General features: G+C 42.3%; 1 protein-coding gene across 1 annotated transcript in view; it reads left to right on the plus strand.

Annotated features, from left to right (window-relative positions):
• ZNF365 (zinc finger protein 365) overlaps positions 1-22,840 on the plus strand; it is a 33,762-nt gene extending 10,922 nt beyond the window's left edge. Inside the window, exons 3-6 of the mRNA XM_066243593.1 lie at positions 12,535-12,715; positions 19,477-19,514; positions 20,230-20,495; positions 21,528-22,840. Coding sequence (XP_066099690.1) covers positions 12,535-12,715; positions 19,477-19,514; positions 20,230-20,491 — 481 coding nt within the window. The 3' untranslated portion in view covers positions 20,492-20,495; positions 21,528-22,840. The remainder of the gene's footprint in view (positions 1-12,534; positions 12,716-19,476; positions 19,515-20,229; positions 20,496-21,527) is intronic.
• Positions 22,841-27,500: the final 4,660 nt, after the last annotated feature.

Here is a 27,500-nt window from a genome sequence, read left to right on the forward strand (position 1 = left end):
TAATCGAGTGAATTGAAATGAAATAATATCTATGTTTCATATTGTGTGGCCATCCTGTAAATGAATGAATGCATGAGTGAACAAATATTTTTTCTAAATAAAGCGTTGTACTGAAAGGGCTTTTTCACTCAGTGCTTACTTATCCCATGTTTGTTTCTGAATGTCTATAAATCTCAGGATAATGACAGATTTTGAGGACTGCAAGCCATTTGGCAAAATAATGAACTGCAGGGCACTTTTGTATACAGTGTTACCTTGAGATATGAGCAGACCAACATACAAATTTTTTAAGATACGAGCTGCAACTCGGTCTGTATTTTTGTTCGAGATCCAAGCGAAATTCCAAGATACGAGTTGTGATTCTGGAAGCTGCCACTAGTTGGCGCGTTGGCACATGGGTCCAGTATCAGCAGCACAACACCAGCATCTCGTTCTTTCTCACATGTTACCCTCAGAATCAAGTCGAATCTTGTGAGCTATACTTGTTCTTGCATCATTTTTGCATTTTTTACTAACTTTTTTGTGTGCTATCATGGGGCCGAAAAAAATGAGTGTAAAGGGCAGTGGTGAGAAGAAGAGAATGATGTCAATAGAAGTAAAGCAAGAAATAATAGAAAAACATAAGCGTGGTGTACGAGTGATTGAACTGGCAAGGCTGTACGACTGCAATACATTTACAATTTGTACCATCCTTAAACAAAAGGATGCCATCAAGAACGTAAATCCAGCGAAAGGAACTAAAGTTCTGTCTCAATTAAGGACAAATATCCATGAAGAAATGGAGAAGCTTCTGCTGGTGTGGGTGAAAGACAAAGAGCTGGCAGGAGATACAGTGACGGAGACTGTAATATGTGAAAAGGCATGTATTATTTATGGCAACTTGAAGAAGAAAGAACCATCAACCTCAAAAGAGGCAGCAGAAGATACGTTTAAGGCAAGTCACGGCTGGTTTGAAAATTTCAAGAAGAGGTCTGGCATCCACTTGGTGGTGAGGCATGGTGAAGCTGCGAGTGCTGACGTTAAGGCAGCTGAGGAGTACATCGCACGTTTTGCTGCACTTATCGCAAAGGAAGGCTACATCTCTCAACAAGCACTCAATTGTGACAAAACAGGATTGTTTTGGAAAAAAATGCCCTGGAGGACTTTCATCACTGCAGAAGAGAAGGCTATAAACCCATGAAGGACAGTCTGACCCTTGCATTGTGTGCAAATGCAAAGTAGCAGTGACTGTAAAGTAAAGCCACTGCTAGTGTATCATTACGAAAATCCTTAAGCCTTTAAGACTCACACAATTCTTAAAGAAAAACTGCAGGTTATGTGGCATGCCAAAGCTAGGGCATGGGTTACGTGGCAGTTTTTTATTGAATGAGTAAATCTCATCTTTGGTCCTGCAGTGAAGAAATATCTTCAAGAAAATAAACTCCCGATGAAAGCATTACTAATCCTTGAAAATGCTCCAGCCCACCCACCTGGTCTTGAAGATGGCATTCTCGATGAATTCAAATTTGTGAAAGTCCTCTACCTCCCACCCAACACGACTTCAATCTTGCAACCTATGGATCAGCAGGTCATTTCCAACTTTAAAAAGCTTTACACAAAGCACTTGTTCTGCCGCTGCTTTGAGGTGACTGAGAATACAATTCTAACCCTTCGAGAGTTTTGGAAAGATCACTACAACATCGTGATATGTTTATGCATTGTTGACTTGGCATAGCAAGAGGTTACAAGAACCTTGAACTCGGCATGGAAAAAGTTATAGCCTGATGTTGTTGCAGACAGGGACTTCGAAGGATTCGAACCAGAGACCGAGACCGAGGTAGAAGCGTTGGAGGAGATTGTGTCCCTCGGAAAGTCGATTGGTCTGGAGGTAGATGAGGGTGACGTAAACGAGCTTGTCAAGGAACATGAGGAGGAACTGTCAACTGAGGAGTTGAAGGAGCTACAGATGATGCAACATACGGAGCTTCTGCAAGAGATTAGTAGTGAGGAGGAGGTAGAGTTGGAGGAAGTGATTTCTACAAGTGAAATTAAAGACATGCTGGCAATGTGGGAGCAGCTTTCAAGTTTCACTGAAAAGAAACACCCAGAAAAAATTTCAGCTGGTTGTGCTTCAGCACTTTTTAATGATACTTGTTTGTCACATTTCCATAACATTTTAAAAAGCAGGCAAAAACCAACCTCTTTGGATAGATTTTTATTCAAAAGTCCTGCAAGTGAAAGTGCCGAAAGTGTAGCCAAAAAGGCAAAAACAGGCAATGATTAAATGAAAAATATGTAATGTTAAGCTTAGGTTAAGTTTAAAGTTAAGAAAGTGCATTTTTTTTTTTACAATTAAGTTTTTGTGGTTTCATTTTAAGTAAAGAAAGTGCAGTTTTAGTTTACATTTAGTGTTAAGAAAGTGCAGTTTTAGTTCACGTGTCTACAGTGCCTGCATCCCTTCCTCCCTCCCTCCTCCTCTGCCATTCACCTCCGTTAGCTGCACTTGTCTGTCTCCAAGGTAAGAATACAGTACTAAATAACACTTTTTTCTTTTATTTCATATATTTTGTTATGCATTGGTGAAGTATACATGTATGTGTGTTTCTTAATTAAAAATGTCTTTTTTCATAATTTAGGATGGTTTGGGGATGTTTCACAGGGCTGGAATGGATTAAATCTATTTCAGTTATTTTAAATAGGAGAAATTTGTTTGATATATGAGTTGACTGACTTATGAGCTCAGTTACAGAACAAAATAAACTCCTATCTCAAGGCACCACTGTACTATACTAGTGTTTTTTCCCTTAGTACCAAATATTGCTTTAAATAAGCATGTTTCACCCTGAATCTTAAAACCTTTATTTTAATGGTATTTAACCTTTTTTTTCCCTCTTTGCCAAGTGAGAGGAGGGGAGATAGACAAACTGCCACAATGTGCCCCAACCGGGATCCACCCTACAACCCCTCTCTAGGCTGAAGCTCACAGCAGAGCTACTTTTATTTTTAGTGCCTGAGGCGGAGGCTCCATGGATCCATCCTCAGCTCCCCGGGCAGTGCATGTGAACCAGTTAAGCCATGGCTATGTGAGGAGAAGAGAGTGAGAAAGAGAAGGGTGAGAGGGAGGGGTAGAGAAGCAGATGGTCGCTTTTCCTGTGTGCCCTGACCAGGAATCAGACCTGGGACATCCACATACTGGATGAATGCTCAACCGATGTGCCAACTGGTTAGAGCCATAATCGTATTTAACCTTTTAAAAAAACAAAAAAGAAGAAGAAGTCAAAGATGGGGCTAGAAGTAGCCTAGAATTAGTGAATTTCCCCAGAGCTGTCTATACCCACCCCCCTGGTTGAATTTCCCTCAGTTTTTTCCTTATCTTCTTATCTGGTCTTTTAGCTTTCACATAGAATCCTGAATCACAGGGTTGAGAACCTTAAACAAAACCATGTTTTTTCTGCCTTTCTGTCTGACAGCATCATCATATTATTATTTTTCTTAATTACATTGAGCTCAGTTCTATAATCACATGTTTATTTCAGTATTTGTTGCTTTTAAGGTCTGCTTCTCTCCCTACTTCAGGGCTCAGCACACCCCCAGCGGCCACATCCAGCCTGCTTTGTGTTTCTGTGGAGAGCTAAGAATGGGTTTTTTTTTTTTACATGTTTAAATGGATGCAAAAAATCTAAACAAAAGTAGTAACTCATGGTATATGAAAATTATAGGAAATTCAAAATTCAGTGTCCATGAACTGAAATAGTTGTAAAATAAAGTTTTATTGTTACAGAGCCATGTCATTTATTTACATGTCATCAGTTGGAGTAGGCACATTGGGTAGTTGTTACAGAGATCATATAGCCTGTAGAGCCTGAGGTGTTGACTCCCTGGCTCTTTATGGAAACAGGGGACTGGCCCCTGGTGTTGGGAAAACAGCTGTGTTCGGCTTGCTTGCTGGTTTCCTGGCTGCAGCACTTTGCAAGATTAGTGCGTGAGCACATGGCAGAGAGCCACATATGTGTCTCTGTGAAAGCTATGGGGCTTTCCCTCTGTGCCGATTCTCCCAGATCACTCTCCCTCCACTGCAAGGTGCAGTTCCCTGATTCCCTCAGCCGCCGCCATGAGGGGCAGTTTTCCTGATGCCTTGCCCTCCACTGCAAAAGTGATTTTTCTTTGTTTATTCGCTCTCCTGTCTCTGCGAGCCTCCAATAAACGGGTAATGGCCCAACGTTTTCCAGCTGTACCATCTGCCTGAATTCAGTGTGAGCCTGCCTGGGCTTACCTTCCAGCATTACATCTGGCATAGTGGGCAGGATTCGGATCAGATCAGTGTGGAGGCCACGGCACTCTTGAATGGTGGGATAGAGGAGCGGCCCTTGTTCTCCAGCATATAGTTCCTTGAGGCTCTTCTTTTGGGGGCTGTGGTCTGGGTGTTTTTTATAGCCCTGCAACACTGCCTTCATGACCCGATGCACAGGTGGAACTCCGTGGCTGTAGTTTCCAACCACAGTCCTTGTAAGACATCTACCCCCAAAATACACAAAAATTAGGGGATCAGGAATGTGCAGATACTCCAGTACTTTCAGCCTTTTGTATAGTGCATTTTCACCAATGAAATAAAAGTTGGTTTTGCATCTCATTTACATTATTGCACAACTTTCTTTAACTTGTCTTTTGCTTTTCTGATGTTCTTGTTTAATAAAAAAATATCAAATGCTTTTTTTATTGCTTCATATTTATTTTGAAATATCCCCTAATTTTTGTGAGCAGTATATATTCAGGAATAGGAGATACATATACTCCTATTAGGAGGCAGTCTCCCTATCCCCAATGGAATAGTTATTGGCTCAACTTGAACAGTTTGGCTCCCAAAACCGTCAATGGCCACTGGTGTCCCAGCAAACAGTTCTGGGTTTCCATAGAGGAGGGAACATTCTGCACTTGTATCCACCAAGGCCAATACCTGCTGTACATTAGAAGGGGGCCAGTGGATAGTCAGTTCCACATGCAGCCTCTAGTCCCCGTGCATCCCTGTTAGATGGGTCCCTTGGCCTTCCCCGTATACAAACTGTAACAGCGGGTCTTGGGGGTCCTCCTCTCATTCAGCAGTCTCTATCATATAATCTTGTAACCATGTTGCCCGTGTACCACGCGTTCTATTGGTAGCTGCTGGGGCCATTTGTCTCAGCGGGTGCAATCTCTGTCCCGGTTTAAGCTGCTGCAAAGCTCCAAAAGAACCTTATTAGGCTTGCCATTCAATTTCTCCCTACCTGCCCAGCCACAATTATATCTACCCACATCTGTGTTCGGGTAACTTTCACTGGCCCATTCCTCTTGCTAGTCAGAGGGGCAGCACAGGCAGCAGTTCTCACAGCTTTGTGATTCCTTACTACCTCCGGCTCCCCGAAATCTGCCATCTGTGTAACCGCATTGATAGGCTGTCCCACATAGGAGTCCAGGATAGCCACTAGTGACCCAAGAAGGGTTGATGGGGCACTGCTAAGGATAAGATCCATCATCCTGGCCATAAACACTTCCTCGTCTGGTCCACGAGACCCTGGGTTGAAAGCAGTATTCTTCATATCTAGTTCCCGAAGAACCTTTACTAACTCACTGTAGCACTGCCACCAACTCACTTCCCCTGGCAATTCTCCAGCATTCTGCCAGACCATACGAATGGCAGCCATCACCCATTCTAATAGGGTATGGTTTCCTGGGTTGTCATGGCAGTCCTGAAGATGCTGCCTCAAAGAGGAGTGTGTGGTAATGGTGGCCAGTTCCTCCATCTCTGTTCTGGAGAGCATGATGCCATCCACCCCTATGTCCCACAACCTCAGTAGCTAGGCTGCCAACGGCTTCATGGGTTTCTGCCTGAATTGCACCCCCAACTCCATCAGCTGTGCCTGGGTATAGGGATGGACCACAGAGGGCTCCACTATCTGTGGAAGAGGCTGTGGATGCCCCTGAAGGACTCTTTGCTGCTAGGATTTTACCTTCTTCATGACCACCCACCAGGCTCTGAGTCTGCGGATGGCAGTTGCAGCCTGAGTCTCCCTCTTCAGAAGAGGAGGAGTTGGAAACTCTTGCTCCCACCAACTCAGAGTCACTCTGCTGGCAGGAATGCAGCTCTGTCTTCTGCATCTGCTTTGGCTCCTGCACCTGCTGGCTCTCAGCCTGAAGCTGACTCTCGAGCTTCTGAACCCACAGTTATTTCTCCAACAGCTGTTGCTGCCAATGTTCAGCTTCCAAGGCAAACTGCAACTCACAAACCTGCAATTCTTTCTCCAGAGACCACTCCAGTTCCAGACTCCGCTGGTGTTCAGCCTGCACCTCACACTGCAACTCTCAAACCCAGTAGGCCTCCTGCTCCAGTGCTGGCTCCAGTTCACACCATTGCTAGTTCTTAACCTGCAGTCTGACTTGCAATTCTTGGATCTGTAGCTCTTTCTCCAGTGACCATTTCAGCTCATGTTGTTGTTGCCTCTGGGTCCGCAGCTCACCCTAGAGCAGGGGTCCCCAAACTTTTTACACAGGGGCCAGTTCACTGTCCCTCAGACCATTGGAGGGCCAGACTATAAAAAAAAACTATGAACAAAACCCTATGCACACTGCACATATCTTATTTTAAAGTAAAAAAACAAAATGGGAACAAATACAATATCTAAAATAAAGAACAAGTAAATTTAAATCAAACTGACCAGTATTTCAATGGGAACTATGGGCCTGCCTTTGGCTAATGAGATGGTCAATTTGCTCCTCTCACTGACCACCAATGAAAGAGGTGCCCCTTCTGGAAGTGCGGCGGGGGCCGGATAAATGGCCTCAGAGGGCCGCATGCAGCCCGTGGGCCGTAGTTTGGGGACCCCTGCCCTAGAGCTTTTGACCTTGGGCTGCCTCTTGCACAGAGCTCTTTGTTTCCTCTCACAGGGCTGTAAGAAACACCCAGTCTAGGACCCCAAAGGGACAGCCACAGGGAACCAATCACTGGAGAATAGTGATCATTTTTCTACCTCACTCTTTAAGGATGTTGGCAGCTCCATACCCATCTGCTCCGAAACCTGCCCACTACACCAGATGTAATGCCCGTGGTCGAGGCCAGGCAGGTCCACTTTGGATTCAGGTAAGACGGTAGAGGAACTGTGGAGCCAGAAAGCATCAGGCCATACCCATTTATTGGAGGCTTGCAAGGACAGGAGAGCAAATAAAAGGGGAAGAGCTAATAAATAAAAGAAATCTGCTATTTGCAGTAAGGGCAAGGGAGCAAGGAAAGCCACACCTCACGGTTGCAGGAGAGTGATCTGGGAGAATCACAGCCCAGGGGAAGCACCCATAGCCTTACACAGGTGATGCACATGTGCGTCTGCCACGTGCTAATACACTAATCAAAGTGCTTGCAGCCGGTGAACCCGTGAGCAAGCCTAACACAGCTGCCCCACAACATTTATGTTTAATTTATTTACAACTAGTAATAAGAAATCCATTCTTGCTAACATAAATAATGTTTCTGTGAAAAATAAAAATTTTCCCAAAGCAGTTTAGTGAAAAGAGTGCATTGTTTCTAAGTTTTGCAAATATTTTTAATACTTGGCCTAATAGAAGGCAGCTGGTCCTTGTCAGTTATTCTGCATTTAATCTGTTGCAAATTTGTTATTTTGTTTGAGGTAGCTGAAGCAAATACAGTCTCACACAGATATGGAGTAGGAAAATGGAGAGGTATTTTAATACTGTTTTCAGGGAATAGTGAATATTCTGCTTTGATGCTATGCCAAAATGTGACAAGTTGTAGTTTCTTAAAGGTTAACAGAATCGGAAATTATATCAATGAGTACTTTGTTCTCCTTTGCATTGGCATCCTCGGAACAAATGTGGGGTGGCTGCGTTAGGCTTGCTTGCTCGTGTACCAGCTGCAAGCACCTTGCTTGCTTAGTGCGTAAGCAACTGGCAGAGGCACCTGTGCATAGTCTATAAAAGGCTACAGGTGCTTGCACTCCAGAGAGATGGGGGATTGTGGATGGTGGGTTGCCTGCCCGCCGCTGTGAGGGGCCATTTTGCTGTTTGTGTGCCTGACAGGCGGTTTTCCCTGCCTGTGTGCTGGTCCGCCGTTGTGAGACTCTATTAAACAGAATGGCCCAATCCTTTCTGGCTCCACCGTTTTTCTACCATCTGCCCGAATCCAGTGTGAACCTGCCTGACCTCGCCGCTGGCATTACAATGAATAAGTTACTGTTTGGAGTATAATTATTAAAGAGGTCACAAATGTAATGTAGTTAAATTCTTTCTTTTCCATTCAGGAAATTTCCCAAGTCCTCGGGGAAATAAGAAGTGTTTCTGGATATTGTTAAGATGAAGTAGGATATGAAAGGGGAATCTAAAGTTGTTATTCCACAATTAGTCCCTGGGTTTGTTACTGTTTTTATTTAATATTTTATTCAGATACCCGAACACAATCTCAGTATGATGAATTTCTCTAGCCCTTGTCTTGTGTAACTTTTCTTTTAAAATTAAATCATGAGGCCCTGGCCAATTGGCTCAGTGATAGAGCGCCAGCCTGGCGTGCGGGAGTTCCAGGTTTGATTCCCAGCCAGGACACACAGGAGAAGCGCCCATCTGCTTTTCCACCCCTCCCCATCTCCTTCCTCTCTGTCTCTCTCTTCCCCTCCCGCAGCCAAGGCTCCATTGGAGCAAGGTTGGCCCGGGTACTGAGGATGGCTCCATGGCCTCTGCCTCAGGCGCTAGAATGGCTCTGGTTGTAACAGAGCAAAGCCCCAGATGGGCGGAGCATCCCCCCCCCCCCCCCCCGTGGGCATGCCAGGTGGATCTCGGTCGGGCACATGCGAGAGTCTGTCTGACTGCCTCCCGGTTTCCAACTTCGGAAAAATACAGAAAAAAAATTAAATCGTGAGACCTGACCTGTGGTGGCACAGTGGATAAAAACGTTGACCTGGAATGCTGAGGTCACCAGTTCAAAACCCTGCACTTGTCTGGTAAAGGCACATTTGGGAGTTGATGCTTCCTGCTCCTCCCCCCTTTCTCTTTCTCTCTCTCTCTCTCTCTCTCTCTCTCTCTCTCTCTTTCTCTCTCTCTCTCACACACACACTCCTCTCTAAAATGAATAAATAAATAAATAAAGAGTTTAAAATTAAATCATGAGGCTTGTTTTAACTGTCTCTCTTTTCTTTTTTTAGTTGATTTGAAACATACATAAACTAAAATTAGGTTAGCATTGGTGCCAGGTTGGTTGATAAGTACAAAGAGTATTAAGTTCTCAGCTTCAGGGTGCAAGATAATTGGATGAGGGGAGAGTTAGAAAAAGATGTTTCTCTTCTCCAACATGACATAACACTCCACAAACAGCTAGAAAGCATTAAGGTTAATTCGTAAAAGTTTTATATAGAACCAGTAGCAAGACATTACATGATTTAAACATACAGCCACAATCATAAATTATATCGCATTTGGATTTGTTTTCTTGATTTTGAGATGTTAATCCTGTGGGATTAAGCTGTCAACTCTTTCTGTCTTAAATTTTAAACAGGACAACCAGAGAGCCCAAGAATAGTAAATATGCATAGAGGGGGAAAAAAAGACTAGAAAAAGTGTGGACAGTAGTTACCTCTGTTTGATGGGAGCAATGGGTCAGCGGGTTTGTTGTTTCTTCCTTGTCCTTTTGACATATTAATTATAAGTATTTATTGATTATTTATTATATGTCATGTATTGTGTTCAGGGGCTTAGAGCAAAGAACAAAGCTGATTCAGCCCTTGCTCATTTAGACCTTCCAGATAGGTCAGTTTTCCTATTTTCCATTATAATAGAGAAATATAATAAGATATCATTATAACGAGATATAGTCAATATTATAAACCAAAATGAATTGAAAAATACAAGGGCTGTTTTTCTGTGTTTTTGGTGGGGGAGAGGGTTGTGGGATTTGGTTGTTTTCCCTATATGTACAGTTTGGAGACTATTTCATGATTCAGTTATCCGAAATATCCCCCAGAAAGTCTCTGCAAGAGGCTTAACACCCAATGAATTAAAGTCTTAATGTTGGGAAGAGGAAGTAGCAGCCATTTTCTGAGCTCTGTTTTCAGTGGTGCATTTGAGCTGTGAAGATGCTCTCTCCGAAGGATCTCAGCCGTAACTTGGAGCCATGAAAAGACCAAATGTAGCATGCAGACAGACCCTCCACTGTTTTGCTGCTCATTAAGGTTTGTGACGCACCTAGGAGGCGGGTCAAAGCTGAATGACTGTAGAGCTTGAAGATTGGTTTGTGTCCATGGCCTGAACAGCTTGGAAAGTGCACGTCTTCTATTCAGGGCTTGTACGGAACCATTTGGAAATAAACTTGAAACTTGGTGATGAAAGAAAACTCCTTTCCAAAAGGACTCTTATTCTTCTTATGTGATTATTTCTTGTCTACTAAAAGATAATGGATTATTATGGGATTGAGGTTTATGTTTGATCCTTGATAGGAAAATAGAAAAATGATGGTTGGTACAATGAGTACTTCTTTGAGTGAAATATTTTTGACTACCAGTTTCCTTTTTATTTTTATAAATATAATTCCCCGGGTTTTACAGATATGTTTGACTCTATAGGAACTCTCAGTATGGCTAAGTGTGACATAATATATATATTTGTGAGAGAAAAATCATTAACTATAAAAGCAGCTTACTGACTAGTCAGAAAGGAGCTGGAAGCCAGGACCAGCTCTTTTGCAAAGACTTTCTGTGAAACTGTGACTCCTGAGTTGGCCTTCCCTGAAATTTCTCCTTTTTTAGTTTTGTTAGTTTGTTTTTATTCAGTGAGAGGAGGGGAGGCAGAGACAGACTACTGCATGCACCAGGATCCACCCTGCAAGCCCACTAGGGGGCAAAGCTCTGCCCGTCTGGGGCTGTTGCTCTGTTGCTCTGTTGCTCAGCAGCTGAGCTCTTGTAGCACCTGAGATGGAGGCCATGGAGCCATCCTCAGCATCCAGGGCCAACTCGCTCCAGTAGAGCCATGGCTGCAGGCGGTGGGGGGGGGGGGAGAAGAGGGAGGAGGAAAGATGGAGAAGCTGATGGTCACTTCTGTGTTGGTCACTTCTGTGTGCCTGATGGGGATCAAACCCAGGACATCCACATGCTGGGCTGACGCTCTACCACTGAGCAAACCGGCCAGGGCGAAGTTTCTGCTTTTAAGAAATTATGGAGTTCAGTGGAAAATAAAGATTAAGTGGAGGTTGAAAAGATTCAGAGAAGACAGTGAGTTTAATTGACTCTAGAACAACTGCATGAGGTTAGATTTTAAAAATAAGAATTATTTATCTACAATGAAAGGTGCTGCAGAGTGGGGGTGGTAGAATATTGTTTAGAATCTTGCATCTGCATATACTGAGCATAGCCAGAAGAATGAGGAGTTACTCCTTGAAGGCTGAGAGTGATATTGAAGATCCAAAAGAAAGTACTTTATCTAATAAGTAGTAACATTAATGGAATTAATTATCCCCCTATTGGGGTGGCGGAACATGCAGGGGAGATGGTTGAAAAGATCTTTATGATTTCTTATGAAGTGAGACAATTCAGATGAGAATTGTGATGCTCTACACCTATTGGTAGTGTTGATTACCTGGAACTTGACCTGAAAAAAAGGCCAAGCACCAGTGTATGTGTATATGTGTGTTCCAGGGATGGCTACCAGAAATGTGAGCAATAAAAAGAAAATATAAAATAGTAAGGAAGTAATACCTTTTTCACCCTGGATTTGTGAATCCACAAGGAATTGCATAGATAAAGGAGTATTGTTTGAGGTATTCTGGTCAACCTTTTAGGGAAGGGTACTTGCCCATTTCCTCTCCTATGTCAACTAAAACACCTTTCCCAATGGAACTTGGATCTACCAAGATAGCATTTCTTGAACTGTTTGATTCTTGGCTCAGAAACCTACTATTGTATAAGGTGACACATTTTATACACTTAAGCATTCAGCGTCGTCTCTTGTTTCATACCTTTCCTACCTATAGTCTTTTCTCCCTTGATAGCCATTACAATAAAAGTCAGAACTTTTCTCAATAGTGTCCATTGCTTTCCCATCTTATTTACAATAGAATCAGGAATCATCACGGTGACCTGTGGGCCTGCCTGGCTCCCTGCTCCCACTGATCTCCTTTTCCTCACTCTGCCTTTGTGCTGTGCCTCTGACCCATCTGCATGCTCCCACTGACCTCTTCCCAGGTTTCCGCATGGCTTGTTCCCTGCTTCACTCCGTTCAAGTGTTACCTCATCCAAAAGGTCTTCCCTTGCCCTTCCTCTGTCACTCTCTGTCCCCTGGCACCCAGTTTCAGCTTTCTTAGGACTTATCACCACCTGGCATATGTATTTTTTGTATATTTTATAGTGGCTGTCTCCTAGTAAAATTATAATCACTAACAGTAATCACTAAAATGGAATTTTATCTCTTTTGTCATTGCCGTGACCATATAGCCCAGGGCAGTACCCGACAGAGAAGACCCTCAGTAAATATGTGGTGAATGAATGAATTCCTGTCTCATTTCTCCATTTTGTTTCCTGGCATTTTTCCTTTCAGAGAAGTTGTTACATTCAACCATTTCCTCGAAGCAGCAGCTGAGAAGGAAGTTCAAGGGAAAGCTCGGCTCCAGGACTTTATTGAGAATCTGTTGCAACGGGTGGAACTGGCGGAAAAGCAGTTGGAATACTATCAGCGCCAGCAGGCCGCCGGCCTCTGCCGAGACATCAGCGAGCACGTGGTAAGTGATGCAGGCCCAACCAAGTGTGAGTTCCTTGGGTTTGGTGAGATCGGGTCAAGGACAGAGGAAAAGGAAGCTGAGGCGTGACTAGCAGGAACTCTAGACGTGTAAGAACACTGCCCCGGCTGTGCCCCTGCTGGGGAAGCGACACAAGTGAACCCAAGGCCCCCAGAAGTAAGCTCAGCTCTGGATGCACAGTCTCCAGTTCTTGACCCTCTCACTCCATGCCAAGCTGAATTGATAGAAATATTTTTATATATTCAGAATAACAGAATTTGAAGTATCTAAAGCAGGGGTGGGGAACCTTTTTGGCTGAGAGAGCCATGAATGCCACATATTTTAAAATGTAATTCTGTGAGAGCCATACAACCCCATGTATGTAACACATTATCCAATAAAAATTTGGTGTTGTCCTGGAGGACAGCTGTGATTGGCTCCAGCCACCCACAACCATGAACATGAGTGGTAAGAAATGAATGGATTGTAATACATGAGAATGTTTTATATTTTTAATGTTATTATTTTTTTTGTTAAAGATTTGTCTGCGAGCCAGATGCAGCCATCAAAAGAGCCACAACTGGCTCATGAGCCATAGGTTCCCGAGCCCTGATCTAAAGAAATCATCTGTCTCAGCCTTGGTGCTCAAGTCGATCAGAGGATAGTATTGTGTTTTAGAGCTCTTCATGGGAATCCAGTGAAAACTCTGGCTCTTCCCAGCAAAGCTAGGGTTAACTGCATACTTTTTATCTTTCCTTAGTAGGAAGGAAAACAGTATTCAGTAGTCTCTAAATGTTAAATATTCTTTAAATATATTTTCAAAGAGACAGGGAAATTCACAGGTGAGAGCTCTATTATGGTATAAAGTTTTACACACAATTTTACAGATAGTTTCAGGGGCTTAAGAAACCACCAGGGTCCAGATGAGAACTTGGGATATGGATGAAGGTGCAAACTCTCAAAGTAGCCTGATCAAGAGTCCCTGGCCTCTTTGGAGGGTGGGGGAAGGTGCGGATAAGCTCGAGGTGATGGTGGTGGGTTGTGATTTTTGCCGTCTATCAAGTTTCCTTGGTGGTATAAACAGCAAAGCCAAAGAAAGGATTTTTTGAAACCCCAGAGTGGTTTATTTATAACAGTTTCATTATCTATTGAATTTCATTTATATTTACCTCCTTCTCAAAGATTTTTAAATGATCCCTTCACTTCTCCCAAAATGGACTATATATATTTATCTGTGGACCTAGGAAACATTTATGCTAATCAAACATTTAATAAAATTGCTATTGGTTGCTAAAAGAAAGAAAGGTTTAGTTTGAGCATTCTGGAAGCCAGGATGAAAAAGAAACATGGCTAAGTAATAAAAGAAGAAATAAATGAAGGGCAGATGTGTCAAAGAAGTAAGATGGGGAGGAGGAGACAACAGGAAAGAAAGGAGAGAGGAAGGCAGGTAAGGAGTGAAGAAATCTACCCAGTGTGTACTGCAATATGCACTAGCATCAGAGCAGGACAATAATGTAAGATCCAGAACTTTCCAGTCAGAAACAGTAGACTGGGAGGAAGTGGCTTTGTGGCATCTGTGAGGTTTCTGTATTCAAAGCGGTTTCAGCTATGTGACATATTTATTCTTTTCCAGGTGGGTGTTTGTGGTCTGCCACATGTAGCTCTTTTGGAAGGGAACCTTTACTCCCCTCCTCGGTTCCTCTGTTGCCTGCTTGGGAAACTGTGAGAGTGTCCGTCATGACTCATGGCTGGGGGGACACCCTGCACCTTCCTTGCCTCCTTCCATCTTGCACTATTTCAGGAGCAGGTTGTGTCATGCGGTCCCAGGGCTCACATGGGAGGCGGAAAGGTCTGCCTTCCATTCTGGATCATCCTTACCCTCCTTCTGACAGGACAAGACTGTCTGCCTTTCTGGGCTTCTCATTCTTCTAGAAAAGGAAACAGACTAGATGCTCTCTATGATCTTTTGGCCTCTTAAATTCTCTGCTCATCACCTGACCTTGGTGGTTAGGAATTCTAAAATTGAAATGCAGCATTTATATTTTCATTCTGCAGGCTTATAAGTAACTCAAAGCTAAGAAATGTATGACATTCTACTATTCTAAACCAAGAGGACTTTGGGGGGAAAACAAATGGAAGGTGAAGAGGAAGACGGGAAGACCGTTAGTTCTCTCTCTCATTTATACTCCTGTGCTCACTTCCTGTGCTCAACTTTTCCAGCTTGAAAATGTGACACCTTTTATAAGACAGTCATTATTTCTCATCATGTTTTAACAGTATCTGTGCTCTCCAGTCAGATGTGTATATATAACATTATATGTACATGTACATACAACATATATGTACACACATGCACATAGATACACATATATACACATGCACATGTATGTGCACTTGCATGCATACATATAACCAAATATGATAGGAAATTTAAATAAGTATTTATGTTCATGCCCTCTGTGTTCCCAATGTGAATGACATCATCTGCCCTTAACAGACTTGATTTACTTAGGGAAGAATTGATTAATTCAAATAAAGTGCAGTTAAGATTATAGCAGGGAATTTGGATGTGAGAGCTGTTTGTGAGTAAAGCGTGATCAGGCTGTCAGGAAGTGAACTGACCAGTGGAGGGAGTGTACATCTCTCTGAAAAGACGGAAAACAAAGTGTTTGATTTGTGAAAGGATTTAGCAGATGTAGTTTTCCGTTTTCACATGTTATTCCCTAATTCTGCTGTGGACTATAATGTACCACATTTTGAGACAATCTATGTAGATGCTGAGACCATGCTTCCTTTTTAATCTATTTCATCATAATACTGTAATATACACTCACCTATGAAATTAGAAGCCATGTCTTTGATGTAATGAAACTGCCGAGTCTGGCCTCCCAGTGTATCTGTGGCCCTAGATACACAGAGGAACTCGGATGCTTGTAGCCAGAGAAGCTTGGGAGCGTATCTTGATTAATCTCTGGCCCAGAGCACTGAGCACAGGCTTCTGGAGCCTCAGCCCCGCCCACGGAGGAGAGCTCCTGCGCCAGCCAGCGTAGGAGCCTCCCCCACAGTCTGACCTCCCCCGCAGTCAGCCCCTTTCCCTAGGAGCATGCGCAGCCTGGCCTGGCTCTCACCATCCCCACTACTGCTACACTACAAAATGTGTCGGTCCGCCTTACCTCCCTTCTATCCATCAGTTCCCTTCCTCTCCTCTTTCCTCTTTTTCTCATCACCACGTCCACACAGCAGTGAAATGACTAGATTGGTGTATAAATTCTTTCTAAGGTGTCTTCTAGCTTCAAGATTTTTTTGTATTCTAGAAAAATTTCCTTCCCCCCTTCCCGTTTGTGCCTTTTTTGAAATAACATTTCGGCATCTGTATCTTTTCCTTAATCCCCTTGGGCATCTTTGTTCTTGTTCACCGGGCTGGTTTCTAAAAGTGTACCATGCTTACTCAGATGTTTTGTCTTTATGCTCTGAAAAATGCTGTCAAATTAGACACAAAGTGACCCAGTATTCCATCTGCCAAAATTGCTAGCAGCATTGCTCACCTGAAGGTCATGAAACAGCTTGGATAATCTTATTTTAAGCGTTACATTTATTTCCTGCAGGTTGCTAAATTAGGACTAGCAGTAATTCATTTAACACTTATTTATTGGAGACACAGCGCTTCCTGAGAGCTAAGGAAACTGCTGTGAATGACATAGATGAGGTCCCTGCTCTTGGTGAGGAGGGGCTTCCAATAAGCAAGTCAGCACATCACGAAGATGACTTTATAATATATAGTGATAACTGCTATAAAGGAAAAAATAAGGTGGTATGTTCAAGATGTCCACTTCAGTGAAACGCTCTCAGGAAAAGCTTTGCTGACGAGGCAACTTTGCACCGTGACCTGAATAACAAGAAGGGGCCAGCTCTGAAAATTTGGAAGTGGAATGTTCTAGGCAAAGGAATGAAAATTGCAAATGCTTTAAGAGGGAACCAGCTTGGCACTTTTGAATGGAAGGAGATGATGTCAGAGAGTAGGGAAGGATCCAGACTATGCCAGGCCTTGTAGTTCACATAAGGAGTTGCCATCTATTCGAGAGTCCAGAGGGAAGCCATTGGAAAGTTTTAAGCTTAGAAGTGTTCTATGTTTTAGCAGAATCCATCTGACTGCTCTGGGGGGAAACTGACTACCCGAGTGCAAGAATGAGAGGTGGGTTGGAAGTCTGTATGGTCTGGCAGAGGAGAAGAGGTGGCAGTTTGGGTAGAGTGGAGGTAAAGAGAAGTGATAGGTATAGAGTATGTTCTATGAGTAGAATTGATAAGACCACTTGGCTTTGCTGAATGATTAGATTTAGCAGGTGAGGGAAAGAAGAATACAGAATGAATGTAAGGTTTTGACCTGAACAGTTGAGTATGCAAGTGCTACTATTTACACAATGGGGAAGTTGGAGTGGGGGGTGCTGGGGTCCATTTCCCCAAGCTTATAACAACCTGAGATACCATGTTTGTGATTTAGAAATAGTTAGACTGACTCTCAGTGCAAGGGTATTTTTGTTTTTCTAACCTGGAGCCTCAATCAAGGGCACTCTTGGTCCCCATCTTCATACGCTCTTTTCTTTTTACAAAGAGAAGACAGAGCGTCTAGGAGAAATGGAGGTAGGTGGATGAGCTAAGTGGCAAGAGCCTTTCTATCTGCCTGAATCTCTGGGAGCCCGAAGGAATAGTGGCCTCTTGTGTTCACGAGGAGAGCATGTGAAACTTGATGTATAGTAACCTGTCCCACCTCCACTCCAAATGGCATAATCTGTAGGATCATGGGAGAAATTCTGATCCAGCCATGGATTCCACTTAACTTTATATCTATACGCTTTCTTGCTCTTATACTTATGTGTACAAACACAAACTTTTTAGGGAGGCTGTACAGAGGGAAGACTTGCTCTGGCTTGGAAAGGATTACCTTGGGTTTGAAGTCTAGTCCTAACACTGGTAAAGCATCGAGACTTTGAACCAGTTACTTAGCTTTTCTCCCTTTGTTTTCATATCAGTAAAATGGGGATTGTAAGGCTTACCTTGTAGGGTTGTTTTGAGGGTTAACTGTGTTTATTACATGGTGAATATTTTACCTAGTGTGTGATGTATAGACATGCACAATTTGTGATACCTCTATGTGAGGCTTATGGTTTACCTTTACCCATATTTATTTATGCATTTACTTTTCTGTAACACATAGTAAATTATTCCTGAGGGCCCAGCAGGGACCATTAGTGACATCCATAGGTGCCAAGGTGTAGTTCTTAAAATATTTTGGAAATCAGGGACCCTTTGAACATTTGACAACACTGTTGACCTTATCCCCAAAGAGGGAAGCAAGGAACAGATACACATATACACACTTTCTCTCTCATAAAATTCCAGAGAATATTGTATATACATATATAAGCAACAAGTCATTCAAGTGTATGTATACATGCATATAGTAAAGTGGAAATATTTTGTTATGCCTCAGTAATAATGCAAAAAAAAGAAAAATAGAAGAAGAAGAAGAAGTGAGGGATTTAAAGAGAGAAAGACTCTGAACCTTTTCTTATAAATTACACATACACTATTAAGGAGCCCAGCTAAGAAACTTTTATTGGTGGTCATGGGGTAGAAGGGGCAGAAGGGAGACATGCTAATGCCTTTGGAGTTTCCAGAAGCTGCCAGCCTGGTGTTCAGCTGACACCTGCCCACCTTCTTTTGTATGTTTCCTGCCCCTCCTGCAAGAAAGGTGCCCTTTTCTGCTCATACTTACTAACCTCATGCCGAAGCCAGCCAGTGTGAATGGGGTCAGTATGCTGACTTTTGATTGTCAAAGGCAGAAGGCAAGAATGCCATAAACCTCAGAAATTAAGAAAACTTCTTTCTGGTTTGCTCCTGACTAAAGTTCAAGATGCAGACAGAAGAACCGGGGAGATGACCCTGTTATACCGAGCTTTGTCTCCCAGGTTATTGGGTCTAGCAGGGACACATGTCTGGGTCACACTGGGCCCCTACACCAAGATGGCCCTTTGTCCACATTTTCTTTGTCATTCTCATCTTTTGTTAGTCTGCCTGCCACTTTTTTTCATGAAGGGGATCAGGGAACAGAAGATTTGGAATACACCGGGTTGGCCTATAAAATGGCTGGTGACATCTGGATCAAAAGGTGGTAATTATCAATTTATTCTGAAAATGACATTCCTAGCTCAGCCACAAAAGTGCATGAAGATATTTTAATGAGAGTGCAAAATAATTTCAATGATAGATGGCCTCAGGGACAATGTGGAGTTGGTTGGTCTTCGTGTACTTTCATTTTAGAAATGATGTATTTTAGGCGATAAACATTTTATGCCAATTTTCCCCTTAGTTGATACACTTTGACCATCCACAGCTGTTGTATATTTGCTGCAAATACAGTTTCTGTCAGTCAAGAAATAATGGTGCATCATTCCAGTTTTTTAAAAACATATTTCTTCAAATGTTGCTTTATTGGGGGGCTCTTAGACTTGTTGAAATTTGTGAGGTCTGCTGATATTGGCTTCTTGGAAATCCCAGAACAAGGAGCCACAGAGGATGCCTGAGTAGGCAAGGACTGAGCGTGAGCTGTGCCTGTTCACCGCTGTGATGGGTGGTGCCGTGGGCAGTGCTGCAAGACTTACCGGTTCCTTAACGGGAATCATTTCTTGAAAACATAAGTGAGATTTTAAAAACCAAATTTAATTTTCAAGTTAAGTGATGTTTTTTTCTTATTTGTTTTCCTTCAGCTTACAGATATCTCTTCAAACAGGAAACCCAAATGCCTGTATGTATATGTTTTTATACTTGGGCCATTTGATAATATTTGCATAATGTTTTCCTTTTGCATTTTATATGACATCTATGTATAAATGCATTTGAGGGTCTCATGTAAAAATTTAGCTGCTTATGTACCTAACTTTCTGAATTGTGGATGTGACTTTTAGCTCTGCTAGCTGTTAGTATATGGCAGTATGATAGTACTATAGGAATATTTATATAGTGTTATATAGTATAACTTTTTCTTATTGAGATATAGTATAGTCATAATAGCTCTATAGTACCACTAATGTGATATGGATACTATATTACATATATACATTGTACCATGAACGATACCCTTTATAATAGCTACCCTACATATTTGTCTTAGCGCTACTGTAGTCATTTAAAGATTGGTGAGGTATATGGGTTCTGCTCCCATCTTCTCCATAGACTAATTGTTTGCATTATCCAGGGTAGTCATTTAAAATTTTATTTCTCAGTTTTTATCACTGGTAAATAGGACTAGTAGTATCTCTCTGAGAATGTAGTTATGAGATCACTTCATGAAGGTCACAGGAAGTTTTGAAAGAAAAAGACCGATGTGTATATTTGTTGTATGACAGCATTAGCACTGCTCTAGCATGCAGGGGTATTGTGCCTGGGGTAGTTTTTATTCTTTTAAGGTTTTAAAGAACTCTTTCTGCTCATCTCCCTCCTCCTTCCTTGATCATCTGTAGAAGCCGAGGGCACCCACATTCGGTGTGTAACCACCCTGATCTCAAGACCCATTTTCATCCAAAGGGAAGGAGCTACCTGAAAAAAGCCAAGGATGACAGAGCCAGCATGCAGCCTGCTAAGTCCATTCACGACCAGACCGACACCCCGAGGGAGCTCTGCCGGCCACTGAAGAAAGGGGAGCCTCTGGGGCTCAGTCGGAAAGGCAACATCAGGCCCAAAATGACCAAAAAAAAGCCGACAGCACTCGTGAACATCATCTAAAAGGGTGGGTGGCCTGGACCGTCTCTGCTGGGCTTTGGGAACTGTTGTTTTAGGGCCCAACGATAATGTCCTTTGGGACACATCCTGTAGTCAGACACAATGGGAAAACGAAGGGCGTATAACACATTTACTTCCTGTCTACACAAGCATGTGCATTAACCAGAATTGAACAAACGGGAATCTTGGTGAAGCAGGATTTTATTACAAGTCCCTTGTAGAAGCAAGAGGCAAATTGCAGAAAGAATTTTAAAAAAAGAAAGCAATCTTTCCCCAACTTTTAGTAAAATGAAGCTCCAGCTTCTAAAATAATTAGCCCAGTCTCAAGTACTTTCTGCATCTTGTGTTTTCTGTAGTGGTGATTAATTCTCAGACCCAGGGCCACACAAGGTGTCAGATATTGGAAAAAGATTCATCTATACCCACTGCTCTCTAAATTATGAAACAAGGAATGAGAATATAAATTCTCTTAATAGCAGTAAAATAAAAATGGTTTTGTTTTTTTTAACCTTCCCCTCAAACAGTTTGAAAGCCTCCAAAACAAGAATTCCTGTTTCCCAGAGTATTCTGGTTAATCAAGATTTCAGTGTTTGGATTGCTATAGGCACACATCCGTTAAACTTCAGTTTTCATTTGAACAGACTGTTTTTCAGTTTGCTTCAGGTTTTTGTTTCCCCGGCTGCATGTTGACGCAGATTCGCATCTTTGCTTGGGTGTTCTGCACCCTAGGACGGTGCTGCCGGCCTCTATCTTAGTAGCTGTTTCTGTCGCTTCGGTTGGGAGAGGACACAAACGCCTTTTGATCAGCACCCGCCAGGAATTCAGGGTCTGAATGGTTGGATGCCAACGATTGCACAAGCAATGCGTTGGGAGCCATCCCGGAGACACTGCAGCCCTTTCCCAAGACCTTCCCTGCCAGCGTCAGAGGCCGCCCTGTTAGCTGCAGGCGTGGCTTTCTCCGCACTGGCCTACCTTGTCCGCCTCCTGCGGCTGTTGTGCCCTTTCATGACTAAAATACACGTTCTTGCCTTTCAACCAGGTTTCTGAAGTGTTCGCTGTACCCTGCGTTCTAAAGTAGTTTCTGAAATAAACGGTACACGTGGGATCCAGAATCTGACACCGTCCTCTTCCCCTGCCCTAAAATGGCCTTTGTTTCCACAAAGACCCATCTGTTAAGAATCTCCTGCTTTAGAATTTCCTGCTTTAGAATTTTCTTCAAGAATGAATTTTCATGTTTTTTAAATTTAGTATTATCACCAGATCTCCTGCAGAGTTTACAAGTGCTGACATTCCTTCTGGAAATAATTATGTCCACAGATATATACATATGCACACACATATATGTATATATACATATATAGATATAAAACATACAAAGTATATATGTTAAGTATATTAATTTATTTTTAAATACTCATGGAAAAGGTGTGTGTTTGTTGTGGGTGGTTTTTAAACTATATATGTTAGTCCATGTAAATTGAATTCTCTCATTTTAAATATTAAAACTGTAACCTGCTTAACATTAGTAGAATTATGACTGTTATTACAATAAGTATCAGATTAGCAGTATATTAACAATAGATAATAAAGCAATTATTTAAAATGACAGTAAATTGAAAAGTGTAACTTATCGATTATACAAACATTTTAAACCTGTTATAGTGAAAATGTTGATTTTTAAATCCTCACTTTGACTTTTGGCTCATGGGGGTGGGTCATTCATGTGGTGTATAGGCAACTCGCAAGCGGGAAGAAACACTGCTGTGAATATCACTGTTTTGGCTAACATTGTAAAAATTGTATGCTATGATTGTTTATTTGGAGAATTAATGCTCCCCAAAATTATTTATTATTGATGTTTATACCATAACTGCACTTTAGCCTTTTCATACTAAAAAACTGACTTGTTGGTTGTTTTGCATGCTAATTGTCCCATAACGTGTATGCAATCACAACTTGTTTTTAAAGGTAGTATAACCAGACTTTTTTTCTAATTTACTTAATGTAAACTACATCTTCGGTTTTCATTTAATATGCCTAGAGGACAAAACAGCTCTCTTTGACAGTGGTACCCAGTAATTTTCAGAAAGCACCATAATGTCATATGTACTCTATACACATTACACAAGACCATGATTTTAAGATTATATTAAAAATGTTTTTAACGTTTCAACTAAAGTTTGACCCTCACACAAGGAAATGCATTATGTATGTTGTGCCTCTTTAGATACATAAGTTTGCTTCCGAAATGTGGAAGCTGGCTCACTCCGAGGTATTCCCCACTTATATGCCATGGCAGAGCCGTGTGCTGTGGCCCAGCTGGGTCTTATTTTTAAACATATCTATATTTTTTGTCCACATGGAAGTCAACCTTAGGTTCGTGGGAAAACATGTTCAAGGTTAAACTGAAGAACAGATCTGATTTGTAAGGGGGGGAAATGTCGTTATTTGAACTGTTTTTTCATCCCCCCCCACCCCGAACTAGGTTACAGATTCTTAACTGCAAAATTCAGATTTCTTAGACACTGTTTTCCAGTATTTTGCAAGGGTTGGTCAGTTGTCTGGAAGTTGGAATTTTCTTTTCCAAGAATTAAAGTTTTTAGATTATGAAATATATAATAATAAAGCTATATTTCCTGACCAGTGTGTTGCTATATTTTGTCTAGTTGAAATGTTTCCGGGGTGCCAAGTATGCTGGTCTGTCAACAGTGAGCAAAATGGTATTTTATGAATAAGCTATTCATTGTACATATGATCACCATGATCTTGTACCTATAAGCTTCCTTGAGAACTTAGCTTGATCATTTTTGTTTATCATAATGTCTATATCTCAAAGTTCTTTTTACATATGTTCACACTGAGAAATCCTCATTACGAGCCCATTTGGCACTTTTCTCCCATCTGCCTCTGTAACTATGAGTAATTTTCCTCTGCTGTATTTTTAAACTTGTCAACTCTTAGCAAAAACCATGAACAGATTTCACAGCATACATCCCAACCTATTATATATTCTATATGTCCTAGTCATTGCAAGGCCCAGAGAGTGAGCAGGACAGATAACAGAGAGAAGTATATCACTAGTAGAATTACTCAACCATTGGTCTTTTAAGAACCATGGAATTAGGAAAACTTAGGAGCTTCCATTTCTTTTTTTTTTCTTTTGTATTTTTCTGAAGCTGGAAATGGGGAGAGACAGTCAGACAGACTCCCACATGCGCCCGACCGGGATCCACCCGGCACGCCCACCAGGGGTGACACTCTGCCCACCAGGGGGCGATGCTCTGCCCCTCCGGGGTGTCGCTCTGCCACGACCAGAGCCACTCTAGCGCCTGGGGCAGAGGCCAAGGAGCCATCCCCAGCGCCTGGGCCATCTTTGCTCCAATGGAGCCTTGGCTGCGGGAGGGGAAGAGAGAGACAGAGAGGAAGGAGGGGGTGTGGAGAAGCAAATGGGCGCTTCTCCTATGTGCCCTGGCCGGGAATCGAAGCCGGGTCCCCCGCACGCCAGGCTGATGCTCTACCGCTGAGCCAACTGGCCAGGGCCAGGAGATTCCATTTCTTAAGGAGCTATTAGAACTGTTAGGGAGATGATTTCATTCTGTTCTTATACTTATTTATATTAGAGTTCATGGGTTAACCAGATCATACTATTCTTGAGAAATAACTGTGACATTTTTTATTGTCTCTGAACATTAGAAAACATAAATAAATCTTCTTATCTCAAATCTGCTCAGAAAAATGAACTCCAGAGATGACAGGTATGCAGGATCCCAAACACAAGCCCTGGACTCATTTCAAATATTTAAATGATGGTCAGCTTTAAAAACCAATTCCTTTTTTGTGGTATTAAGGTGGTGAAAAAGTTTTTCTTTCTCTTTTTTTGTGTGCATGTTCTATATCAGTAAAATGGACATAACTGAATGTAGCCCTGTGATACATTTACTCTGCATTTGCAGCCATTATTCTAAGACAAAAAGTGAGTTTTTCCATAAGAGTCAAAACAGATAAGCAGGCCCTCTTCTCCTGCCCACACTGTAACGGGGACACAGGTAAATTTTCTATCTGTGGAGGCATGTATCTGGTGATTGAGGGCTTGGTACCCATGTCCTGAGAGAAGAGGAGTTATGATTGCTGTCCTCAAATATCTGAAGGGCTGTCACATGCAAGAATACTTTGTGTGACTGCAAAAGACATTACTAAAGTCAGCGAGTGGAAGTTCTAAAGAAACTAATAGCAGGAGTTTATTTTCATTGAGCAAAAAATGTCTCAAGTTCAACAAGGAAAAGATGACCTTGTTGAAAGATGAGCTGCATGTCTCTGCACTGCTCTTTTCTTTGTGGTAGATGGGACCCTATTTGCATGGGGAATTGGACTAAATTCTTCAGAGTACACGTTAACTGGGATTCTGTCATAGGTACTGATGCAAATTATTGTAAATGTTGGCATGACAAACTGATTTTGGAGATTTTAACTCACTGACTTGAACTTTATGGATTGTTCTATGACATGCATCCACAGTTATAGATGTTTTTCAGGTGGGCAGGGATGAGGAGGTATCATTATCTGCTAGCAGGTGCAGGAACAGCAGTGGGGAAATGAGGAATGTATGTCTGGCACTGTTACCTCAGGACCATGTGCTTCTCAGGAAGCATCTCACCTCTTTGAATGTAGTTTTAGTGTTTAAAGAGACAGTGCATTTTTTGTTACAACAAGCCTCCTGAGTGCAAGCCAGCCATTTCATCTGGTGTTCAGTTGAGTCAACAGTAATTCTGTCCAACACTGGAGAGAACTTGGCAACATTGGACTTAGTAAGCAATGGCATGTGGTGTGTCATGCTTTCCTCAGGCATTTTTCAGGTAGTACTAATTATAATAAACTTTTGCTTCTCTTCTGATGATACCTAAGAACGTGACTTTGCCTGACCAGGCAGTGGCTCAATGGATAGAGCATTGGCTGGGATGCTGAGGACCCAGGTTTGAAACCCCGAGGTCGCCAGCTTGAGCATGGGCTTACCCGGCTAGAGCGTGAGATCATAGACATGACCCCATGGTCGCTGGTTTGGGCCCAAAGTCACTGGTTTGAAGTCCAAAGTCACTGACTTGAAGCCCAAGATTGCAGGTTTGAGTCCAAGATCGCTGGCTTGAGCAAGTGGTCACTAGCTCGGCTATAATCCCCTGGTCAAGGCATGTATGCAAAAGCAATCAATGAACAACTAAGGTGCCACAACTATGAGTTGATGCTTCTCATCTCTCTCCATGTCTGTCCCTCTCTCTCTCACTCTCTGTCTCTAAAAAACATGACTTCATCATATTTTATAATGAAGGTGGGGCTTCCAGTGGTTTGAAAGAGTTGGAGCAGGGCTAAGGATAGCCACTGTTGACTGGGGAATTACAGTGAAGAGATTTGGAATCCCTGCAGTATGTAGAACAGAGAGGAGTTTGCGGGTATCTTACGTGGTTTCAATGTTCTTCCTTAAACAAAGGGAGTTTGTAGCTGATGCTGGTCCTTCCAGGGACAGCATAGGTTTCTGTAAGAGGGAAGCTGAGCTCATAGACAACCCTGTCTCTCCAGATGGTAACAGAAATACCTCTGAGAGGACTCAATGGCAGTAATTCTCAAACCTTGATGGGAATCATAATCACTTGGGAAATTGTATGAAAATACAAAGGCCTAGGGCAGGGGTCTCAAACTCGGGCCCGCAGGCCGCATGCGGCCCACCCACCAATTTTGTGCGACCCGCAGACTAATCTACGAAGTTTGATTAGTCTGCCGGCCGCACAAAATTGGTGGGCGGGCCACGAGTTTGAGACCCCTGGCCTAGGGCCTATCCTACTTCAGCAAATTCTATCATCTGTGTTCTTTATTAGATTTCCAGCTAATTCAACACACACCAAAGTTTGAAAACTAATGCTCTGTATGGCTGCATTTTCAGAAGTTTGTTCCGTGGAACACTAGTTCCTTGGAATGGCAATATTTAACTAAATGATTATCAGATTAAACGTATTTCCCTACTGTAGGTGGTTCAGAATTACTAAAATGCAAATGTGAATTGTGAATCTCCTAGAGATGGGAAAACAGAACAAACGCTTCCTACATCTCTTTGGCTGTGGAACTGTTTCTTGACCATGCATTCATAACGTTTGCAACTATAGTACTTAGAGTGCAAAATGTACTTTGGTAAACATTTCAAAAGTGCGATCACTGGGTGGGTGCATCTCTCTCAAGATAATTGAAGACCCTCTATTGTAAAGCAGGTCATGGTTAATAGCCAGAGAGCCCATTTTTTAGGTGATTTGGAATTCACCTAAACCTTTGCTTCCCAAAATAGTCTGTGGTCAGCAGTTTCCAGCATCGCTAGGGAGTTTGATCAAAATGCAGAATTGAGGGTCTCACCCCAGAGCTATTGAATTGGAATCTACATTTTGCTAGGATTTCTGGATGATTCATTCTCACCAATACAGAGAAGTGATTCTTAATCAGATGTGCAGAAATACATAGGGAGCTGCCCAGTGTACAATTACTTGCCTTCTGCTTACTATCCCTTATGAGAATTTCTAATTGACATGTGAAAAGTGAGAAGAAGAAAAAGAACTGCTAGGTAACTCATACACTCTCTGGATCTTCCTGTCCCTTGCTCAGTTCTTCCAAGACTGGGTAACGATTGCAGTCCTTGCAGACTCAGGATTCCCAGCAAAAAGCAAATCCTTTCTGAAATTTAGTGTTTCTCAAGTAATAAATTATATAAATTAATGTATTGAATATAACATATAGAGAAAAAGCTGGTAGGAACTCAAATTAATTAGTGCAAAAATTGCTTGGGATTTTATCTTTTATTAGGCCTCTTAATTCAAGTGAACTGAGAGTGAAGCTCAAGGCTTTCCTGTGTTTATTCTTCAGAGCCTTCACCTCCATCTCTGAAATGTGCTGCCAAGGGTACCACCCAGTGGATCATCCAGGTAGTCCATCCTCTCCTTTTCTATTCATGGGGCCGTTCCCTCGTCTCTGGTCTCTCAGT

This window comes from Saccopteryx bilineata, chromosome 9 (genome assembly GCF_036850765.1).
Source record: "Saccopteryx bilineata isolate mSacBil1 chromosome 9, mSacBil1_pri_phased_curated, whole genome shotgun sequence".
NCBI lineage: Eukaryota > Metazoa > Chordata > Mammalia > Chiroptera > Emballonuridae > Saccopteryx > Saccopteryx bilineata.